At 40.0% G+C, this 19,754-nt stretch overlaps 1 protein-coding gene across 1 annotated transcript in view; it reads left to right on the plus strand.

The window, feature by feature from the left end:
• Gp210 (nucleoporin 210) overlaps positions 1-19,754 on the plus strand; it is a 461,410-nt gene that overhangs the window by 332,015 nt on the left and 109,641 nt on the right. The window contains exon 12 of the mRNA XM_067145468.2: positions 3,737-3,966. Within this exon, the coding sequence (XP_067001569.2) occupies positions 3,737-3,966 (230 nt within the window). The remainder of the gene's footprint in view (positions 1-3,736; positions 3,967-19,754) is intronic.

Here is a 19,754-nt window from a genome sequence, read left to right on the forward strand (position 1 = left end):
GGAGTGCAGGCCTCCTTCAACCAATCGACGGGAAATTGTTCTGGTCGATATTGGAACAGCCAGGGTGTCTTGCACATGCTGAAGAATGGCGGTTGACGTGGCGTGCGGGGCTGCCACCGCTTGGCGGCGGATGCGCCGATCCTCGCGTGCTGACGTCACTCGGGCTGCGCCTGGACCCCTCGCACGTGCCACATGTCCCTGCGCCAACCATCTTCGCCACAGGCGCTGCACCGTGGACACATCCCTATGGGTATCGGCTGCGATATGACGAAGCGACCAACCTGCCCTTCTCAGCCCGATCACCATACCCCTCGTAAAGTCGTCTGTCTGCTGGAAATGCCTCCGTTGACGGCGGCCTGGCATTCTTAGCTATACACGTGTCCTGTGGCACACGACAACACGTTCTACAGTGACTGTCGGCTGAGAAATCACGGTACGAAGTGGGCCATTCGCCAACGCCGTGCCCCATTTATCGTTCGCTACGTGCGTAGCACAGCGGCGCATTTCACATCATGAGCATACCTCAGTGACGTCAGTCTACCCTGCAATTGGCATAAAGTTCTGACCACTCCTGCTTGGTGTTGCATTTGCTCTGTCTGTCAGTGTATATGTTATAAATAGACTATAACATTTTTGTATTGAAAAGGTGGACCCTTTTAAGTTTTCCTCTCTTCTATTCTCAGTTCAATACGGACAAAAATGAAATTCTTAGATTTAAATTCGTAGAGCTTCCTCAAGGGTTTCTGCCCCAGACATGCAGCGTCCACATAGAAATCTCTCTGGAGAATTTCTGCTGCCTTGGGTAGACTGATAGAATCCTCAATAGCGAGCTGGTGAAGGCACCTAGTAGCGAGAAATGGTGCTGAAGCTGTTCCGTACATGACTTGTTTTCAGCTGGTAATGCCTTATAGGTTCTTCCGGCGATCGGCGCCATACAATTCTCTGAAGGTTGCAGTCACGACTATCAACATTTACTTGACGATACATCTGGTGAATATCGGCTGTAAAGCACACTTGGTGAGTGCGGAATCTTGTAATGATGGACCAGATATCTTGCTGGATAGTCGGCCCAATTCGGAGGATGTTGTTGAGTGATTTCCCACGTGCAGTGGTGGCAGAAGCGTCAAATACAACCCTCGTCTTCGTAGTAGAGCTTGCCTCTTTAAGAACTGGGTGATGGGGCATGTAGTAGCTATGTTCATTAAGTTGTGACATGTCGATGGCCTCCATATGTCCCAGAGCTTCGTATTCCTCTAAGAAGTTCACGTTGTCTTTCTCGAGTTGGGTATTCCTCTTCAGTCGTCTCTCAAGATGATGGAGCCGTGACCTAGCCATTGTGAGCAAGTCACCAAGTTCTGTTGAATCCTCACAAAGTGGAAGCCATACCGTGAATCTTCCCTCAGCATCTCGCCTGGTGTTGGCAGTAAAATGTTTCTCACATTCCAGGTCGTCCTTTGATGTGATCGGCTGACTGATGTCTTCTAATTCGCAGAAACGTTGAACCAGATGGTCAAGGGAATTGTCACTCGTGGCGAAGGAGGTCTGTATGGTCTGTGGAGGTGCTTCAGCCGTTCTGTTTAACTGAAACCGCCCTGCCGGGTTGAATAACTCAGACAGTTAAGGCGCTGGCCTTCTGGCGCCAACTTGGCAGGTTCGATCCTGGCTCAGTCCGGTGGTATTTGAAGGTGCTCAAATACGTCAGCCTTGTGTCGGTAGATTTACTGGCATGTAAAAGAACTCCCGCGGGACTAAATTCCGGCACCTCGGCATCTCCGAAAACCATAAAAGGGTAGTTAGTGGGACGTAAAACAAATAACTATTCTTCTTCTTCTTCTTGTTTTCGAATGGGTCTACTATGGACCACGTTAAGCATCATTCATTTACGGTTCTTCCTCTTTCGATCGGCCCAGTACTTCTTCATCCTTTCGGAGTGGGCTTCTTTACGTTCTCGTGACCAGTTGTTGCCAGTCCGTTTTTAATTACTTTGATCTTGGAATCCCTTAATTTTGTTGATGATTTTTCTGTATTATTATTATTATTATTATTATTATTATTATTATTATTATTATTATTATTATTATTATTATTGAAACCGCCCTGCAAGCATCCACCCAAGTTCCGTGTTCTGGAGAACAGGATAGTCACCTCGTCTCACCCGTCTCTCCGGTCGAAGAAACTGGAAGAATACCTCTGCACCAAATAGCACGTCAGTACATCCAGGTTGGTTGAAAGTTGAGTCGGCTAGAGGGAGCTCTTCCGGTATACACCAGTCAGCAAAGTTAATATACAATCCTGGGAGATCAGCCAAAATTCTTGGCAACACAGCACGGTTGATTTCCACTTGGTAATCGCTGTGCATGAAGTGAACATTAACGGTAGCACTGTGACGAGATTCTGTAGCAGCGTTACTTATACCTTGAATTGGTATTTGGTTTCGAACCTTCCTTAAGCTGAGACGTTCTGCACAGGCATTTGTAATGAAGTGTGATTGGCTACATGAATCTAGGAGCGCTCTACAAGTTTGCAATCTTCCATATCCATCACGTACTTTAACCAGTGCAGTGGAAAGTAATATAGGGGTTTGAGATTTTGCCTGTAACGAACAATAAGTTGCTGTAACAGTTTGTTGCTGGTTGACATCAGCGCTGCTGTGTCTTCCAGGCGGGGCTTCAAGTTGCCTTCGCGGGACTGGTTGATTGCCTCGATGAAGTAGAGTGTGATGTTTCAAGCCACATGAATAACAGGAGCCTGAAGAACAGTTACTAACGATGTGTCCAGGCCTAAGACTGCATAACTATTTCATGTAATCAGTTATAATACCTTGCAAAATTTTTCATTGGCTGATGATGGCATGGGAGATGCCAAAACCGGTACCATAATGATAATAATAAAAATGTGATATTTTAATTAAGTCACTATGTCAATGTATTGAACAGGTGGAAACCCTTTATCCTTATTCAACATTGTACATCATTAGACGCGAAACATCCCGCCCTCTGCATGTGTTATGACTTGGGTATTTTAGTAAAATCTACAATTATACTATTGCATGACACATATAAATAATTTGCAACTACAGTGTGAATTGTTTCTTCAGAATCACCATAGAAGTAAGGAGAAGTAAGTGTGGTGCAGTACCATACGGTACCAACTGAATTATTAATGACAAAACAGCGAACACAGAAATGCTGACCAATTGCTTGTTATTTTGTCATGGACTGATATTTCAAGTTAATAAACCACATGATACAAAGTTGCATTGTAAAAATGTATAAACAAAACAAAATAACTTGCCTTAGACAAGCAGTCATTTTTATTCCTCTCAACACAGTCTCATTTTCCAAGCAGTTGTTGCTGCAAACACCTACTCCAATAAAACCCTGTGTTGATTTCAGGCATTGTAGGGAGTATCACCTTGACAATGTAAAGCAGAGTTGCGAGATTTATGGCACGAGTAACCATCAGTATGAGAAATTCTGCAGTAAGGCCCAATGCTACCACACGGCATTGCCAAGTTAAGAGCAGAAATTTCTCAAGAATTTTCAGAAAGTGCTCTTGAGCTTGTATGAGCAGCAATTATTTATTCAACTGTGTTTCTTAAGTTTAATGGATTCTCTTATGGGTGATTTCTGTGCACATTAAATTTAGAAATGTTTACACTTCAGTTCTTTTTTCCATATGTACTGGTAATGTCTGAAAGTCTGATTGTTGACATATTTTATTTCATTCTTCCTAGGTGAATATTCATGTAATATATTTGCATCTGGAGATGCTCCTCCAAGTCTCAGCACTGTGGAGAGCAATATAAGTTTGACTGTAGACAGTGGTGGTATATTGTCAGCTCCCTATGTTATTCAGTTCCTGCCTGCCATATATGTCACCCCTCCTGAGGTGCATCTCAGCGAGGCTCAGATGACGGGGACCTTCATTATAACTGGCATTCCAGAAGTGCTAAGGAATGTGCAGGTGAGACATTATTCTTCACTTTGCTTCTGATATTGCTATGGTACAGTGTGCATGAAGGTTTCTTTATACAAGATATACAATATGTACTTGTTTATTACATCTTATTACATTTTTATTAGAAGGCATTGGTGTATGAACATGGACTGTCTAGTATTAATGTGTGATAAATATTGTTATCGTTAATCAGTATAAGTGAATGATTGTCTAGTGCACTGCAAATAATTACCTTCATTAAGGGTAATGTTATCCTAGTTGAATTTGCTAGTTATATGGTGGTATGAAGTATCAATTAGATATCTTGAGGAGTTATGTTAGAGCCACCATTTGTATTTGCCAAAGAGTAATCGTTGTTAAAATAAATTATAAAACTCTGTTGGTTATCTTGGAGTTTATAACTACACGTGGACAACTAATGACATCTGTTGGAACAGCAATGAAACTACCCGTTTCACTCCTTCCCCAAATTCTCAAACTGTATATTTAGATATTTAACCAATTTCACAGCAGTCACATAGCACAACAAAAGGATCATTCTTCTTCGTTTTTTTTTTTTAACCTTACTTACGAGTTCACTGCCTTTTTGATTCACAATAACATTGCTTGTCCAGACGCAACATCCTCCCACCTTTGATTTTACACTGTCAAATCAAATTAATTTACACACTAACAAGATATATTAAACAAAATTTCGAACACAGTTTAAGTTCTTTCACTCAAGAAAACGTGAAGGGATGTTCACTTTCCTGCCTGTCCTGGTAACTTTGGCACCTTGGTATTTTTTGTGGCAACGTCTAGTGTTGCGCCTTTACCTGGGCTTATGGGAGAGAAACACATCCTTAAGGGATAGATGTGTTGTATTGGCCGGATGAATTCTCCAGCAGCAGTTTTCACCTTCACTACTCGTACTACATTGTCCTTCCCGGGGAACATCTCTGTTACTCTCGTCAAGGGCCAGTCCATTCTCTTCATGTTGTTATTGCCGATCAGCACAACATCTCCACACTTTCTCTTCTCTCTTCCCCTTCATGTCTCCTTTCTTGTAAACGAGTTGACCTAGATACTCCAGTCTGAATCTCTTCCTCAATTCTTCTCTCAGATGTTGTTGGTATTGCAGCCTTTTCGATAAATTAATGTTATCAGTGGAAACGAGATCTGGCACTCCCACCCTTTTGATATCTTGTATGTACGTTGAAGGTGTCAGAGCCACAAGGTCATTCTGGTCATCTGATATGTAGGTCAATGGTCTGGAATTTACAACTGCTTCACAGTCAATAAGAATCATCATCATTTCTTCATAGTTTACGAAAGCACGGTTCAGTACCCGTCGCAACAACCTTTTGACCATCTGAACGACTCGTTCCCACCACCCACCCCTCCAAGCTGCAGTGGGTGGGTTGAATCTCCATTCAATTTTCAAACCTGCTGTTTCTTCGGTTATCTTCTTCCAGTCAAGTGTACTGAGCAAATTCTCTGTTCCACGGAAGTTTGTCCCATTGTCGCTATATATAACATACGGTCTACCCCGTCTAGATATGAATCGTCTCAATGCCAACATAAAACTGGACACAAAGAGCGAGGTAACTAGTTCAAAGTGAACTGCCCTAACAACAGCACATGTAAAAATTACTATCCATGATTTTATATCACCTCTTAGGTGCAATGGACTCGCTAGATCAATTCCGACCACTTCAAATACGGACGCTTCTCTTACTCGAGCTTCCAGAAGTTCCACAGGTTCTGTTTCAGAATTCTTTGATTCAAACCTTCTACATCTGAGACACTTGGCCAGAATGCAACAAATTTTCTTCCTTCCCTTGATGATCCAAAACCGTTCTCTAAGTGTAGATAACAAGATCTGTACTCCTGCGTGAGAAGCTTTCAAGTGCTCTTCCATTACAAGTAAGGCTGTTACCTTATGTTCAGGTGGCAACAATATGGGAAATCTAAAGTCTTCTTCATTGTTTCTTCTCACTATCTTGGTGCGAATTCTCAAAAGCCCCTCTCTATCATGGAATGAATGTAGTGATTTAAAGTCGGATCTTTCTCGCTTTTGAAAAGCGTCGCTCTGCACAATTCTCAGGAGTTTTTTTTTTAAACTTACGAGTTCACTGCCTTCTTGATTCACAATAACGTTGCTTGTCCAGACGCAACATCATCTATCGGCCATAAAGTGTAGTGCTCAGGATATGAGATTTTATTTACACCTGAAACTTAAATGGCAAATGTTCTGGTTCTGCTCGAAATGTAGACACAACTTATCGCTTACGGCATCAACTCTGCACCTCATGAAGAAGAAGAGAAAACCAGACTGGAAATTTTAGAAAGTAAGGAAATTTGTTTAGATATAAGAAAGGATCTATTAGAAATAAAATCATCTATTGATGCCCTCAGTGTAACACTGCTAAACAAACTGACGTTAATGTTTGAAGTTCAAATGGAGCAGTCAGAAATACTAGCAGACCAGCTGAAAAACTACCCAAATCTATCAATATCAGTAGTCACTAGGTCTTCAAAGGAAAATAACTCAACAACCATCGAAAACCCACACTTTGATCCTGACCAATCATAATCCTGTAGTTATGTACCAGGTGCTTCAAATTGCAGCGCTCTTAATCAGACTGTTCCGTTCATCGGAGCAACAATTGATACCTACATCAATCAGCCAGAATGAGACCTAGGCAATACGGTATGGAAACTGGCAAAATCAGTAATAGTCTGAGAGCTATAGGCAAATGGCATGGTTCTACATAAGAAAGCTTGATTGGGAAAGAACCGACAGACATGTTAGAAAATATCTTATAGATAATGGTGTAGATGCCAACAAGATCTCACGGCCTTAGCATCAAAGAGACAAAACAAGGCTTACAGAATTGCAGTTCCATTCAATAGGAGAGAAACTTTAGACTATCCAAACTTCTGGCCTAAGTGAGTGAGTTTTCACCCCTACACATTTTGATAACGAATCATGGAACATTCCTGATAAGAACTACACAGGCACATTCCTTCATACCATGTTACGGGTTGTGGGGGGGACTTCAGTCAAAACTAACAATAGAGCCATGCACTAGATGGATTCCTCAGGACATTGTGATGTTTACAGAAACTTTTTTCACCAAAGAGGTTAATATCCAAGGTTACTATGGAGCCCACATCCTGGCTAGACAGAGAAGCAGAGGAGGTCCTGAAGGAACTGTTAGCTGCTTTGTGAAACCACACGTGTAACCCCGATGGATCATCTTGGTCACAGTACACCTTACTTATTAATGTGATTGTAGCTTTTTCGTCCTGAACACAGAACCAGAAAACATAATTGAAAGTCTCAGAGAGATCAGCCTCTGATTGTTACTGGAGATTTTAACTGCCAAATTGACCAGAGAAACTCTAAAACTGACAGTTATGGACTTTCTAATAGATCACAACCTAAAACTGGTGAATGCAGAAAGGGTATTCACATACTTTGCATATAATGGGGAAAGTACAAATGATTTAGTTCTCCTCAGCAATCAAGGAACCCGCAGATGGAGCTAAATGCCATCTTTAATCCAGCAAGGAAATATATACTAGTCTTAACTTATTTCAAACTGAAAGAAAGGAAAACAATGATTATTCATGAAACACCAACAAGATACTTGAGGAACATTAAAAAGGAATGGGAAGTACACTAAAAACAATCCCTGAAATTCAAATTCTCCCTAAAGGAGGGTATATTAGATGAAGCTATGACAAAGCTGCAGTTGATAACCTTATGATCTTCTCCAAATCCTTCTGTTCAAAAGAGAGCTGAGCAATAATATGATGGGCAATGCTATCCTGCAAGACAAGAGACACTATATGTCCTTCACTAAGTTACGTCCAGAAATGAAAAACAACTCCTGAAAGCGTGTGTGGAGACAAGAAGGAGATGCAAAGACTTATTAGGAATCAAGAAAGAATAGTACAATATAAATGAGGAGGGAAAGCTGATTAAGAAAGCAGGGGGAAAACCCCATGTGGTTCTAAGATTAAACAAAAATATGCACAATATTCCGTGAAAATGGAAACCTACCACCTGTTTTCCAGTCTTTGACCAGGTCAGGGATGTAATGAATGAATCATATATAGGCTATTAGTACGATGGGGTCGCCACTCCCAAAGTGATTGATTAATGACTGATAGGTGCTATGAAATGATAAACTAGAGTGTTGCTGGAATGAAAGGTGACAGGGAAAACTGGAGTACCCGGAGAATAAGCTGTCCCGCCTCCGCTTTGTCCAGCAAAAATCTCACATGGAGTGACCAGGATTTGAACCATGGTATCCAGCGGTGAGAGGCCGACACGCTGCCGTCTGAGCTACGGAGGCTCACTATATTCACTAGTAAGTCCAAATCAATAGACAGAACACTTCAAAATACTTAGAAGCGTGCCTTCAAACGAATTCAACATAATGTTAATAACGCCAAACATATTTCAAATCTTTACAGCAGAGGAAGTGAAAATATCCATACAAGAATCAAAGAACAACAGGGCTGCAGGTTCAGATAGTTTGTTCAATGGACACCTAAAAGCGAAAGAGAGAGATATTTTAGAAATACTGACAATACTATTTAATGAATGCCTGAAGATTAAAAGAATTTTTAATTTATGGAGACAGTCCACCATCTTTACCTTATACAAAGATAAAAGAAATAATGAAGATCCAAGTTCATGTCGAAGAATAGCTCTCGAATGGAACATCTTCAAACTGTTCTCAAAACTTCTGTTAACGCCACATCAGTCCTAGTTTAGTGAAAGAGATACCCTCAATGCAGTTTGGATTCAAGGACCGTAAATCAACATTAAGGCCATTGGGAAAATCTTAGAGGAAATAGACAATACCATTTCCTGCCTGTTAACTGTACCAGTAAAATAGCCTAACTTTATGAATTAATTTTAAAGTTAGCACGAAGTAGTTCTCAGGGCAATACTGGGTGATTTCTAGCTAGGGCTTTTAGATAGATTGAATAATAGTATTTTATTCAGGAAATGCATTTTAAGTGCACATCACCTTACTGTTGATAGTCGCTGTCTTCAACATCGCCTGTTGATGACCCGTGCTCCCAGTTCACCAGGCTGAACGGGGCTGGAACACATTCTGGAAGTTGCCAATATTACGTTGAGATAAGGCCGGAACACCTAGGTCGGTTTGATATGAGTTTGAGTCTCAAACTTTCGACGTTCTGGATGATCTCCGACGTTATCTGACGATGTTGCGGGATAATCACTCGTCACAAGTTCACTAAAGATGAAGAAGCGGGTAGCTTCGAAATTGGAAGAAAATAAAGCACAGTTCATGAATAGAAATAATGAAACTGAAAATTGTTCACGCACTTGTCACAGTTCGTGGTGATTTTACACTAAATAAAGTAGCACTTGATATGGAAAGAAATATGTATAACTGCTCTCGAGTTTATCAAATACACTGCTGTCAATCATGCAATAATACTAAACACTTTGACGAAGAAATAAGGTTGAAATGAAAAGGACATTTCGTTGTTAGGCGCACTTGACATAAAAAAAATAGGTGACTGTTCGAGAGTTTATCAACGACACTGCTGTCAGTCACACACAAATAATTTACACACTGTTCAGAAGAAATAATACACAATTTTGTTTGAATTGGATAAAGAACACAGTTTGAGTTCGGAGTGAAACCTTGGTGTCGTAGCACACGGTTATGGTAATCACTTGCATTAACATTCATGTGAAAGTTCAAACACTTTCATAAACACCCTTGTTTACAAGTTAAATTATGCTGACTGGGATTTAACAAAATGTCACAGTTAATAGTATAGCGTAGTAATGTCACACTGAAATTAATGATATGTGTTCAGAGATTAAGTTCTGCTGGCTGGGATTTTACAAAAATGTCACAGTCCTTAGTATATCCCAGTAGTGTCGCATTTAAATTAGTAATGTTTGTTCAGAGGCTAAGTTTCACACAGGTAACGTGGTAATAAACTCAGTTCCAAGAGAATGAAAGTACGTTATATCGAGCAGTTTCTACATGCGCACCAAATATAAGTTCGACTTGACTGTTGTCACCTAAGTCCGATACACGACTTGTCATAATCAGAGTTCCAATACGCACAAAGTTAGACTCTGTAAGCACTTCGACGAACACTGCAGCGTGAAGAGTCAGGCTGGACACCCAGCTATGACTGTCTGATCAGAGTCAAGTGAACTCAGCTTATATTCAGTTTGGGGGTCCTACATCATCCTATGATCTCTTTGAGGCTGATTATCTCGTGAATCCTTTGACGGATTTCCTTGAGATTCGCAATTTGAGACGTTTATGTTAACCTTTTCAAAATGACGTATCGCTCAAGTAGCTACGATTACTATTAGAGAAGTTTTTTTATTTTTTCAATCGAATGTTCGCGAAGGCGTGACGTTCATATCCAGAACATACTAGGCCATGCAGGCTACACGTGGCGTCAGGCGGGTAGTCTATATTGTCCCTGCTGCTACATCACACACACAGCTGTTGCTGGCTCACCTGCTCGCTCCTCCGAACGTAAACAAACCAAGTTAATTCTGAACGTTTTGCGTGATGATGAAGTACAATTAATAGTAAAAAAATACGGCATGTACAGGTCGTAACCGGTACATTACAAAATGAAAATCTTAGAAGAAATAGGCAATACCATTTCCTGCCTGTTTACAAAATGATGCCATGATAGATACTATTGACATCCACATAAAATAACTATATCTTACTGAACACATTAATTAGATTTAGAAATGCATACAATTTTGTTGGTCGGACACATGTTGAAAGCGATATGATTATTCACTGTCAGAGCTCAAATACATAACCTAAACATTCTACCCAATGTGGCCACCTGCAACTGATGTGGTCCATGGTACTAAACCAGTCCATGGTGGTAATATACAAATTACCAACTTGCAATGAATAAATAAATATCTAACATACTGCCCACCAAAAGGCATCGTGTCTTTTCTATTTCACAGTTGTAGCGAAAGAGATTGTAAATAGGCCTTCTACATTCACCATTATTCGTCTGCACAGTCATTCCCCCAAACCCCATGGCACTACAGCCCTTGAAGGGCCTTGGCCTACCAAGTGACCGCTGCTCAGCCCGAAGGCCTGCAGATTATGAGGTGTTGTGTGGTTAGCACGACGGATCCTCTCGGCCGTTATTATTGGCTTTCTAGACCGGGGCCGCTATCTCACAGTCAGATAGCTCATCAATTCTAATCACGTAGGCTGAGTGGACCTCAAACCAGCCCTCGGGTCCAGGTAAAAATCCCTGGCCTGGCCAGGAATCGAACCCAGGATATCCGGGTAAGAGGCAGGCACGCTACCCCTACACCACGGGGCTGGCCCTGCACAGTCGCTACACAAATTAATCCATCACTACCAGGATGCGCATTCTTGATCACTGCATAGGAGGGTACGTTATCTTCTTTTGGAATGACTAGATCTCCAGGTTGAAGATTGGGATGTTTCGTTGCCCATTTATTCCTAAACTGTAAGTTATTGAGGTATTCATTTGACCATCTCCTCCAGAAGTTCTGAGTTAGCTGCTGAATCTTTTATCATCTGGACAAGATGGTGATGGGACAAGAAGTATAATTGTGATCATGGAGTGTAGTAATTAGCTCTCCTATAAGGAAATGGGCTGGAGTGAAGCAAGAAAAGTCAAAAGGATCATTACTTAACTTGGAGAGAGGAGTGAGTTTAGATAAGCTTCAATTTGAGTTGTAAGAGTAGTCAATTCTTCTTAGGTGAAGCAGTGAGATCCCATCACTCTTCTGAGGTGATATTTCAGACTCTTGATGACTGCTTCCCAGATTCCACAGAAATGTGGTGCTGCAGGAGGGATAAAATGCCATGTCAATCCCATGCCTGCAGTTAGGAGTGATTTGGGTTTTTATAGCGTTATTATGTTGAAAGGCCTTTATTCCATTCCCATGAAGTTCTTGCCATTATCACTGTAAATATTCAACGGTTGACTTCTACGAGAGCTAAATCGACGCAGAGCAGGAAGAAATGCAGTTGTGGTGAGATTAGATATCATCTCTGTGTGGGCAGCCTTGGTAGCTAGGCAAATGAATATTTCAATATACGCCCTCCAATCTAGTTTTGTTCGATCTCACTCCAGTTTTTACAAGTTGGGCCAGCATAGTGTATTCTAGTGTTACGGAAGAGGTACGTTGGGGTTACAAGTTCCCTTGGAATATATCCCATTAATTGATTGGCAGTGTCAGCATTCAACTTGCAACACGTAAGACATGAATGAATGTGCTTCTTTACAGTTCGTCTTGGTGATGGGATCCAGAATTTTTCTCTCAGAGATGCGACCAAGACTTGAGTGCCAGCAGAAATAGTCTAAGGTGTTCTGCCATGATTAGGGTTGTCAGATGATGATCTGAATGCAGAATGATCTGGTGCTTCAATTCTTCTGGAATTCAGGCGTTGTGCAGTCTTTTGCCAACACAAGGAATACCCTCTTGATCTATGATTGGGTTTAAAGACTTAATATGAGTTCATAGCTTTGTACTACTGAGCGATGCAAGTTCTTGAGGATATGCAACTTCTTGCATAATTTGAATCCAATATTTGAGGGTGGAGTTCAACTCGAATACAGATAGTGGACCTGAATTTTGTTCCTTGTATTGTTTACGACAATTTGAGATAAAATGCAAGCAATAAAAATCTACTCTTCGTAGTTCGTGTAATTTTGAAAATTTTACTAGGAATAGAGTTAACCTTGTCATTGCTAGTGGCAACTAGTTTGTTACAACTGGTTCGTTTCAACCTCTGTTTCCATGTACCCATTTACATCTATTTCCCAGCTTCTGTAGTTGTATACAGCAGGAATTCAACTTCTTTGCAGTGTCAGGAAAAATCTACTTTATAGATCATGTGAAAGGGATCATCCTCTTCTGCCTAGTAACAGATTTGTACCAGGGGGCTTGTTTTGTCCTCAAAGGATTGTCTAATATTCAAGAAGGAGAAAAACACAGGCATACCTGCAAACTTTCCCGATTTAGGCGGGAGACTCCTGATTTTCGACAGTTTTTCCTGCCTCCCGATTATTCTATTATTTCTCCCTATTTTACCTTATTTTTTGGTGAACTACAAACATTTGTTGTCAAACCCCACCATTAAAGCTTTTTTACGCCAGTCGCCGGAAGTCCTTCGCTCATTAGCCGCGTTCAAATGAAATATAGACGTTTATTAATGTGAGAAATGTGCGCAAATGTGCGATGTTTATTGAAACCTGTATATCGCACCGCGAATTCGATTGTCAATCTCTTGTTCTCGCGTGTTATGTTCGTGTTAGTTCACAGTTCACATCAGTCTAGTCAATTCTAGAGACTAGTCGTTGGACATGGAGTCGTTTTTTAGTAATTTAGTGACAGAATTTCTATTATAACTACTAGTGACTTTCTTAGAGATTTTAGGAGCCATTTGGAGACAATTTCATCTCAATATAAATAAAATAAGAGTTTTGTCTGTACATTGCTCAGAATTTAAAAAAAAAATGATATTTCTGTACCAGTCGTGACCACGGTAACAAGGAGAAATGCGCGTTTTAATTTTGCATAATTTCTGTCTGTATGTAGGTATGTATGTACGCTCATCACGAGAAAACGGCTGAAGAGAAATTAATGAAAATCGGTATATGGAAGTCGGGGAATAAGTTGCTACAATCTAGGCCATAAATAATTTTATTTATGCTGAGTTAAATGGTAGTTTTAGGGGAAGGCCTAAAATAATTCTCCAAAATTTGTTATTTGGCCCTATCGATAAATACTACATAACTAAAGTTATATATTATTAAATTTCCTATCATTTATGTTTTATACATTTTTACTGTACCGGCTATGATAAGAGATATTCGTGAATTTGTATTTTTAACCGAGCTCGATAGCTGCAGTCGCTTAAGTGCAGCCAGTATCCAGAATTCGGGAGATAATGGGTTCAAACCCCACTGTCGGCAGCCCTGAAGATGGTTTTCTTTGGTTTGCCATTTTCACTCCAGGCTGTACCTTAATTAAGGCCACGGCCGCTTCTTTCCCACTCTAGACTTTTCCTGTCCCATCGTCGCCGTAAGACCTATCAGTGTTGGTGCGACGTGAAGATTTTGAATTTTTGTTGCCAAATCCATATCAGCGCCGAGGTGCGAGAAAATGGGTGAACAGAATTTAATGAAAATCGGTATGTAAAGTCGGAAAATAAGGAACTACAATCTACGCTGTAAATAATTTTATTCACCCTGATCGAAATGATAGTTGAGGGGAAGGTGCCAAAAATTTGATTTTTAATTACCTATCTTATGGGTCATATTGAAAAGTACTACATAACAAAAGTTATAGAGAATACAATTTCCTATTACTGTATTTATATCTTATTCAATTTTACCATACCGACTATAATAATATTGATGATGGTGATTAAATTGTGAAGAATGAGAAAAAGTCATGAGGGGACGATAGCTTGAGTAATAACACAAGAGGGAGTCATGAAAGAAAGGACGACTCACTTTACATAGATGCTCTAATATCACAAAGTCGGAAGAAAACTAAATGTGAAGGCCTGCAATAAAGAAAGCTTATAAGCTTGATTAACAATAACATTGCATTGACCATTGTTTGTTGTGATGTACTTTGTGTATTCTGCTGCCATTTATCTCCGATAGATGGGACATTCCTCTGGTTCATAATTTTTCTGATACTACTGGTATATAACACATTGGATCATCATAGTGTTCCAGCTATTTGATCCTACTCTGAGGCAGTGATTGGAATGAGCAGTGTGCACACTTAAATGGAATAATTACACAGGTGTGTTTGTGGCCTGTTCATTCTAGCTCTGGAACTTTGAACTGTTAGATCGACACCATAGTACTTTTCGTTAAAAGTTTGAAAATGTGCTGTTTTTCATTTTATCGAATGTTTCATATGACAGCATTGCTTTTAATCGCGACATTCATACTGACGCCATTGTAATGACCTATGTCGACTGTTCACTTCAGTTGGGAACAGTGTTGCCGACTCAGTGGATTTTCTGCCAAATATGGCGGAGTTTTAAATGGAACAGCGGATAAATTTTCCATTTAGCGGACTGCAGATTTTTTGACGGATTTTTAAACTTCTTTTAGTGATTTTCAGCGGTAACAATATCACCTTTCATCACCAGGAGAGGGAAAAAAATAGAACTTAATATGGCATAATAGTCTACTTATTCCTGTTGTATTGAACTTATGCTGCATACTACCATTCGTTTTCTAAGCCAGCTCTGGCCCACACCCTCAGTCAGTATTTGTTACAATCATTACTGTACTCTTGATGAACCGGGTATGTCGTGTTTGATAACGTATTTCTTTTGAGATCAGGTTCTTTTTGGTACGTCGAAAGAAAAGGTTCAAAGCTAGTCAGATATTTCGTAAAGAGTAGTTAAATAATTCAACTTTAAAATACCAGTTGGTTGAGCTTCCCAGTGATGTCAAATACAGATAAATACTGGCGGCGCAATGTAAATGCGAAATTGTTTGACATTAATTCTTTTTGCACTTATTAGAAACAAGGAAAACTGTAATGAAAGTGAAAATACTGCCGAAATAGATTTGAAAATTTCCGTATGGTGTTTGCTGCAGTGAACTGTCAGCATATTCTTTGAAAAAGAATAGTACCAGTGGCTTCATATGAAACCACAGGATCTCAACTCAGCACATCTGCTTCAGGGCCTATATAGTGCACGGAGGAGAAGACAATAAATCCTGTTCTGAAACTGGTGAGTGTTGAGTTAATTTCTTTTATTAAAACAGCTGGTATATGCTATTTTGCTTCAGTTCAGAATTTAGCAGGATTTTCAACTAAAATTTAGCGGAGAAAAGATTTATGGGTTGGCGTCACTGGTTGGGAAAACTATAAGGGCAGCCTTTCTGAGAATTCCGTAGCGAAGCACAGGTACATCAGCTAGTTATTTTATACAAATAGCATTGCGCTTTGCATAACCGCACGGGCGCTTGATGCAGTATATTAATTTGTGCATTTACTAAGTAATGGCATGACAGATTCACACATGTGGAGCATGAATTCATACTATTTACGGAAGGCTTAACAGAGACCGATCATCTCATTCACATACTTCCTGTGAGTGAATAGAGATGTGTAATTTTTAGCCTTGTAGCCTCGAATAGGAACAGTCGGGCTTTGTGACAATAAGTGTTATAAATATATCATAGTACTGTATTCCGCAAGACATGTAGAATAAGCAGTTTTGACCAATTGTATTTCCTGATTTTTCCTGATTTTCATATCGAAATCTCCTGATTTTTTGGGTTTTGTAAAGTTGGCAGGTAATGCATAGGAGATTTGGGCCCTGGATAAGCAGTCCTATCCAGAGGCCTTGTGAAAGTTGGGAGGGACAAAAACGTGCTGCAACGTGGATTTCAGTTTTCAACAACATACTCTGTTGGCTACTGTCTCTGCATTCAGACCTAAAGCTTTAATTGTGAAACACTACTCTGTCCATGTTGATACATATTGGTTCTTGGATTATATTGTCATTCATTTAATATGTCAGCTTCATATCTATCAGCATTCAAATAAACCTTCATAACTGTCACTCTTCAGTTTTAATAAAACTTTGTACAATTTGTTTGTCATCCGTCAATTGTTTAATTACTATTGTAAAATTTTCTACAGGGTTGTGGTATGTCACTGGAACCAAATCGGAGGTCAAAAGGGTAACATTCTGAATGCCAGATCTAATATGATGACTACTTTGGTACAATCCTCTCGTACAAATGAAGAGACATTACCGAGCTCGATAGCTGCAGTCGCTTAAGTGCGGCCAGTATCCAGTAATCGGGAGATAGTGGGTTCGAGCGCCACTGTCGGCAGCCCTGAAGGTGGTTTTCCGTGGTTTCCCATTTTCACACCAGGCAAATGCCGGGGCTGTACCTTAATTATGGCCACGGCCGCTTCCTTCCACTTCCTAGGCCTCTCCTATCCCATCGTCGCCATAAGACCTATCTGTGTCAGTGCGACGTAAAGCAAATAGCAAAAAACACTCTCAGATTTTTCTGTAATATTAAAATATATTTAACAATTTCATAAGAAGAGGAGACAGATGCGACTAATTTATATTATTTAATCACATTCCTCAGTGAAGCCTTCATGGCTCAGGTGGCAGCGCGTCGGCCTCTCACCTCTAGGATGTATGGTTCAAATCCCGGTCACTCCTGAGATTTGTGCTGGACAAGGCGGAGGCAGGACAGATTTTTCTCCGGGTACTCTGGTTATCTCTGTCATCTTTCATTCCAGCAACACTCTCCGTTATCATTTCATTTCATCTGTCAGTCATTAATCATTGGCCCAGGGGAGTGCAATAGACCTCGGCAGCCAGCACAGTTCCTACCCTCATCGCAAGATGGGGGCCTCAGTTATTCCATCCCTGACCCGTTCACTGACTGGAAAACAGGTTGTAGGTTTTCATTTTCAATGACATTGCTCTGGTGGCTTATAACATCAAATTATCCTCCAGTAGGTACTGCAGAAATTAAAATGTGATATTCCTTCCCATTTTGCAACATTCTTTTAAGTTGAACCTTTAAGTACCAAGCAAGGGGCTGTGCTGCTTGGGTCACGTAGCTGCTAGCTTGCATTCGGGAGATAGTGGGTTTGAACCCCATTGTTGGCAGTTCTGAAGATTGTTTTCTGTTGTTTTCCCATTTTCACACCAGGCAAATGCTGGGACTGTACCTTAATTAAGGCCACGGTCACTTCCTTCCCACTCCTAGCCATAAGAGCTATCTGTGCCAGTGCAACATAAAGAAAAAAGAAAGAAAAAAGGAGCTATTATTTAATTTATTTTCCGGGTTGAACCGTGTTGTACTTGTACGCATATCACGTACAGTTTGCCTCAAACTCGGAAAATAAATTAAATAATTCTTCACACCGTGGAAGCTTCACTTTTAAGAAAAAGGAGCTATGATTATAGAGGGCAATTTTTGAAGGGACTGGTAAAATCCTCATATTTTTATAGTCAGTAGTTGCTGACGAATGGCTCGTTAAATGGTAAGACATAACTGGACATGAAAATTGAAGATCCACATGACATCACGTGCTGTGTTCCTCCAATTGGAGATTTATGAGATTTATAAACAAATGGCATCTGTTACTCGTCATACATCCTACCTTATCTTCTGATGACATTATCAGATATATCTGTTTACAGTAATGGAATACCATTCCTCCATTTCAATCTGTTTCTTAATGCATGTCAGGAGGGTCCACAATCATCATCATCATGATTTGCATTTAAAGCAGACTCCCTATCAGATTTTTACCCAGTCTTTTCTTGAATAATTTAAAAGTTGGAAATTTATCGAACATCTCCCTTGGTGGAAAATCATTCAAATTGATAACTGCTCTTCTTGTAAATGAATATTTGCCTCAAATTGTCCTCTTGAATTCCAATTTTATCGTCATTGTTTCCCTACTTTTAAAAACATCACTCAACATTTTTAGTCATCATCATCATCATCATCCTAAACCATCTCCAGTTTCCCGGGTGTGGTATATGAGCCTCTTCCATCTCATCCTGTCCTTGTACCATTCTTCCTCCACCAACTTGTCCCAATCATGACCTCTCAGCAGTACATCGCTCTTAATTAAATCTTTCCATTTCCTTCGTGGCCTTCCCACGGGTCGTCTTCCTTCTACCTTTCTGTCAAATTCCTTCCTTGCAGTTCTGTTTACTGGCATCCTCGACTAGTGTAATTCCACACCATTGACAGATCGGAACTTACTGTTTACTGCAATTGATGTATATCATGTTTGTTCCATATTGACTTTAATAAAATAATTCACTACTTAGTAAGACATAAATACGTGTATTAAAATGTGTTTTAGTCTGTGAGACCTTCTTCAGTAATGAAATACAGTATATTATATTATATTAATTATATATTATGTTCTAATATATTTATTTATATCTTACTAAATATTAAAGGTTGAAAATATAAAGTATTTGATCCGTATTGACAGTTGAACTTTTTACAAATTGTCAAATTGTATTTAATTATCCTCCTAGTCAGTACATGAGATACGTCTAGTTAAAATGAGCTTTCAATTAGACATGTTTCAATCCAACATAGGGTCATCCCCAGTAAAATACATTATAAAAATCTGAAAAACTTTACGCACAATTGGATACAGTGCTTGTTAAAAAGTTTTTCATTAAAAATTATGATGAAATTAAAATATGAGGTGATGGTCATTATAAAAGTTCTTATGCTGGAGGTCATTTTTGTTGTATTTCCTCATTTCCCCTAACTGCAGTTCAAATACATCTGTACACTGTTGACTCTTGATTACTGTATTACGTCAGAGGATTACATTATGTGAGTTGCTTGTGAAGTTGAACTGTCTGATTTATAATCTGTAATGTGGATAATGAAATACTTCAACAGACTGGTACACTAAGCTTAGGCTGTAACTCACACTGACTTGGCAACCCAACTGTCCCGATGCTCACTGGCCGAACTCACACTAAGGTCCTCGCTAACTCCCCGAGTCCACTCACTGAACTGAAGTGAACTGAACTTAACTGAACTCACACCAACTGAGCACCTGCCTTATATACACGTGGCCAGCCCTTTGAGATACGTTGGCGACTTGAACCTCGTAGAAACCTCCAGAAGTGGAAGACTCGGTCCACAGGACTCATAGTTTTTACAACCCTCTAGACCACTAGCGATGTACTGGTCAATGACGGCACTTTGTCTGA

The sequence above is a fragment of the Anabrus simplex genome, chromosome 4 (genome assembly GCF_040414725.1).
Source record: "Anabrus simplex isolate iqAnaSimp1 chromosome 4, ASM4041472v1, whole genome shotgun sequence".
Classification (NCBI taxonomy): Eukaryota; Metazoa; Arthropoda; class Insecta; order Orthoptera; family Tettigoniidae; genus Anabrus; species Anabrus simplex.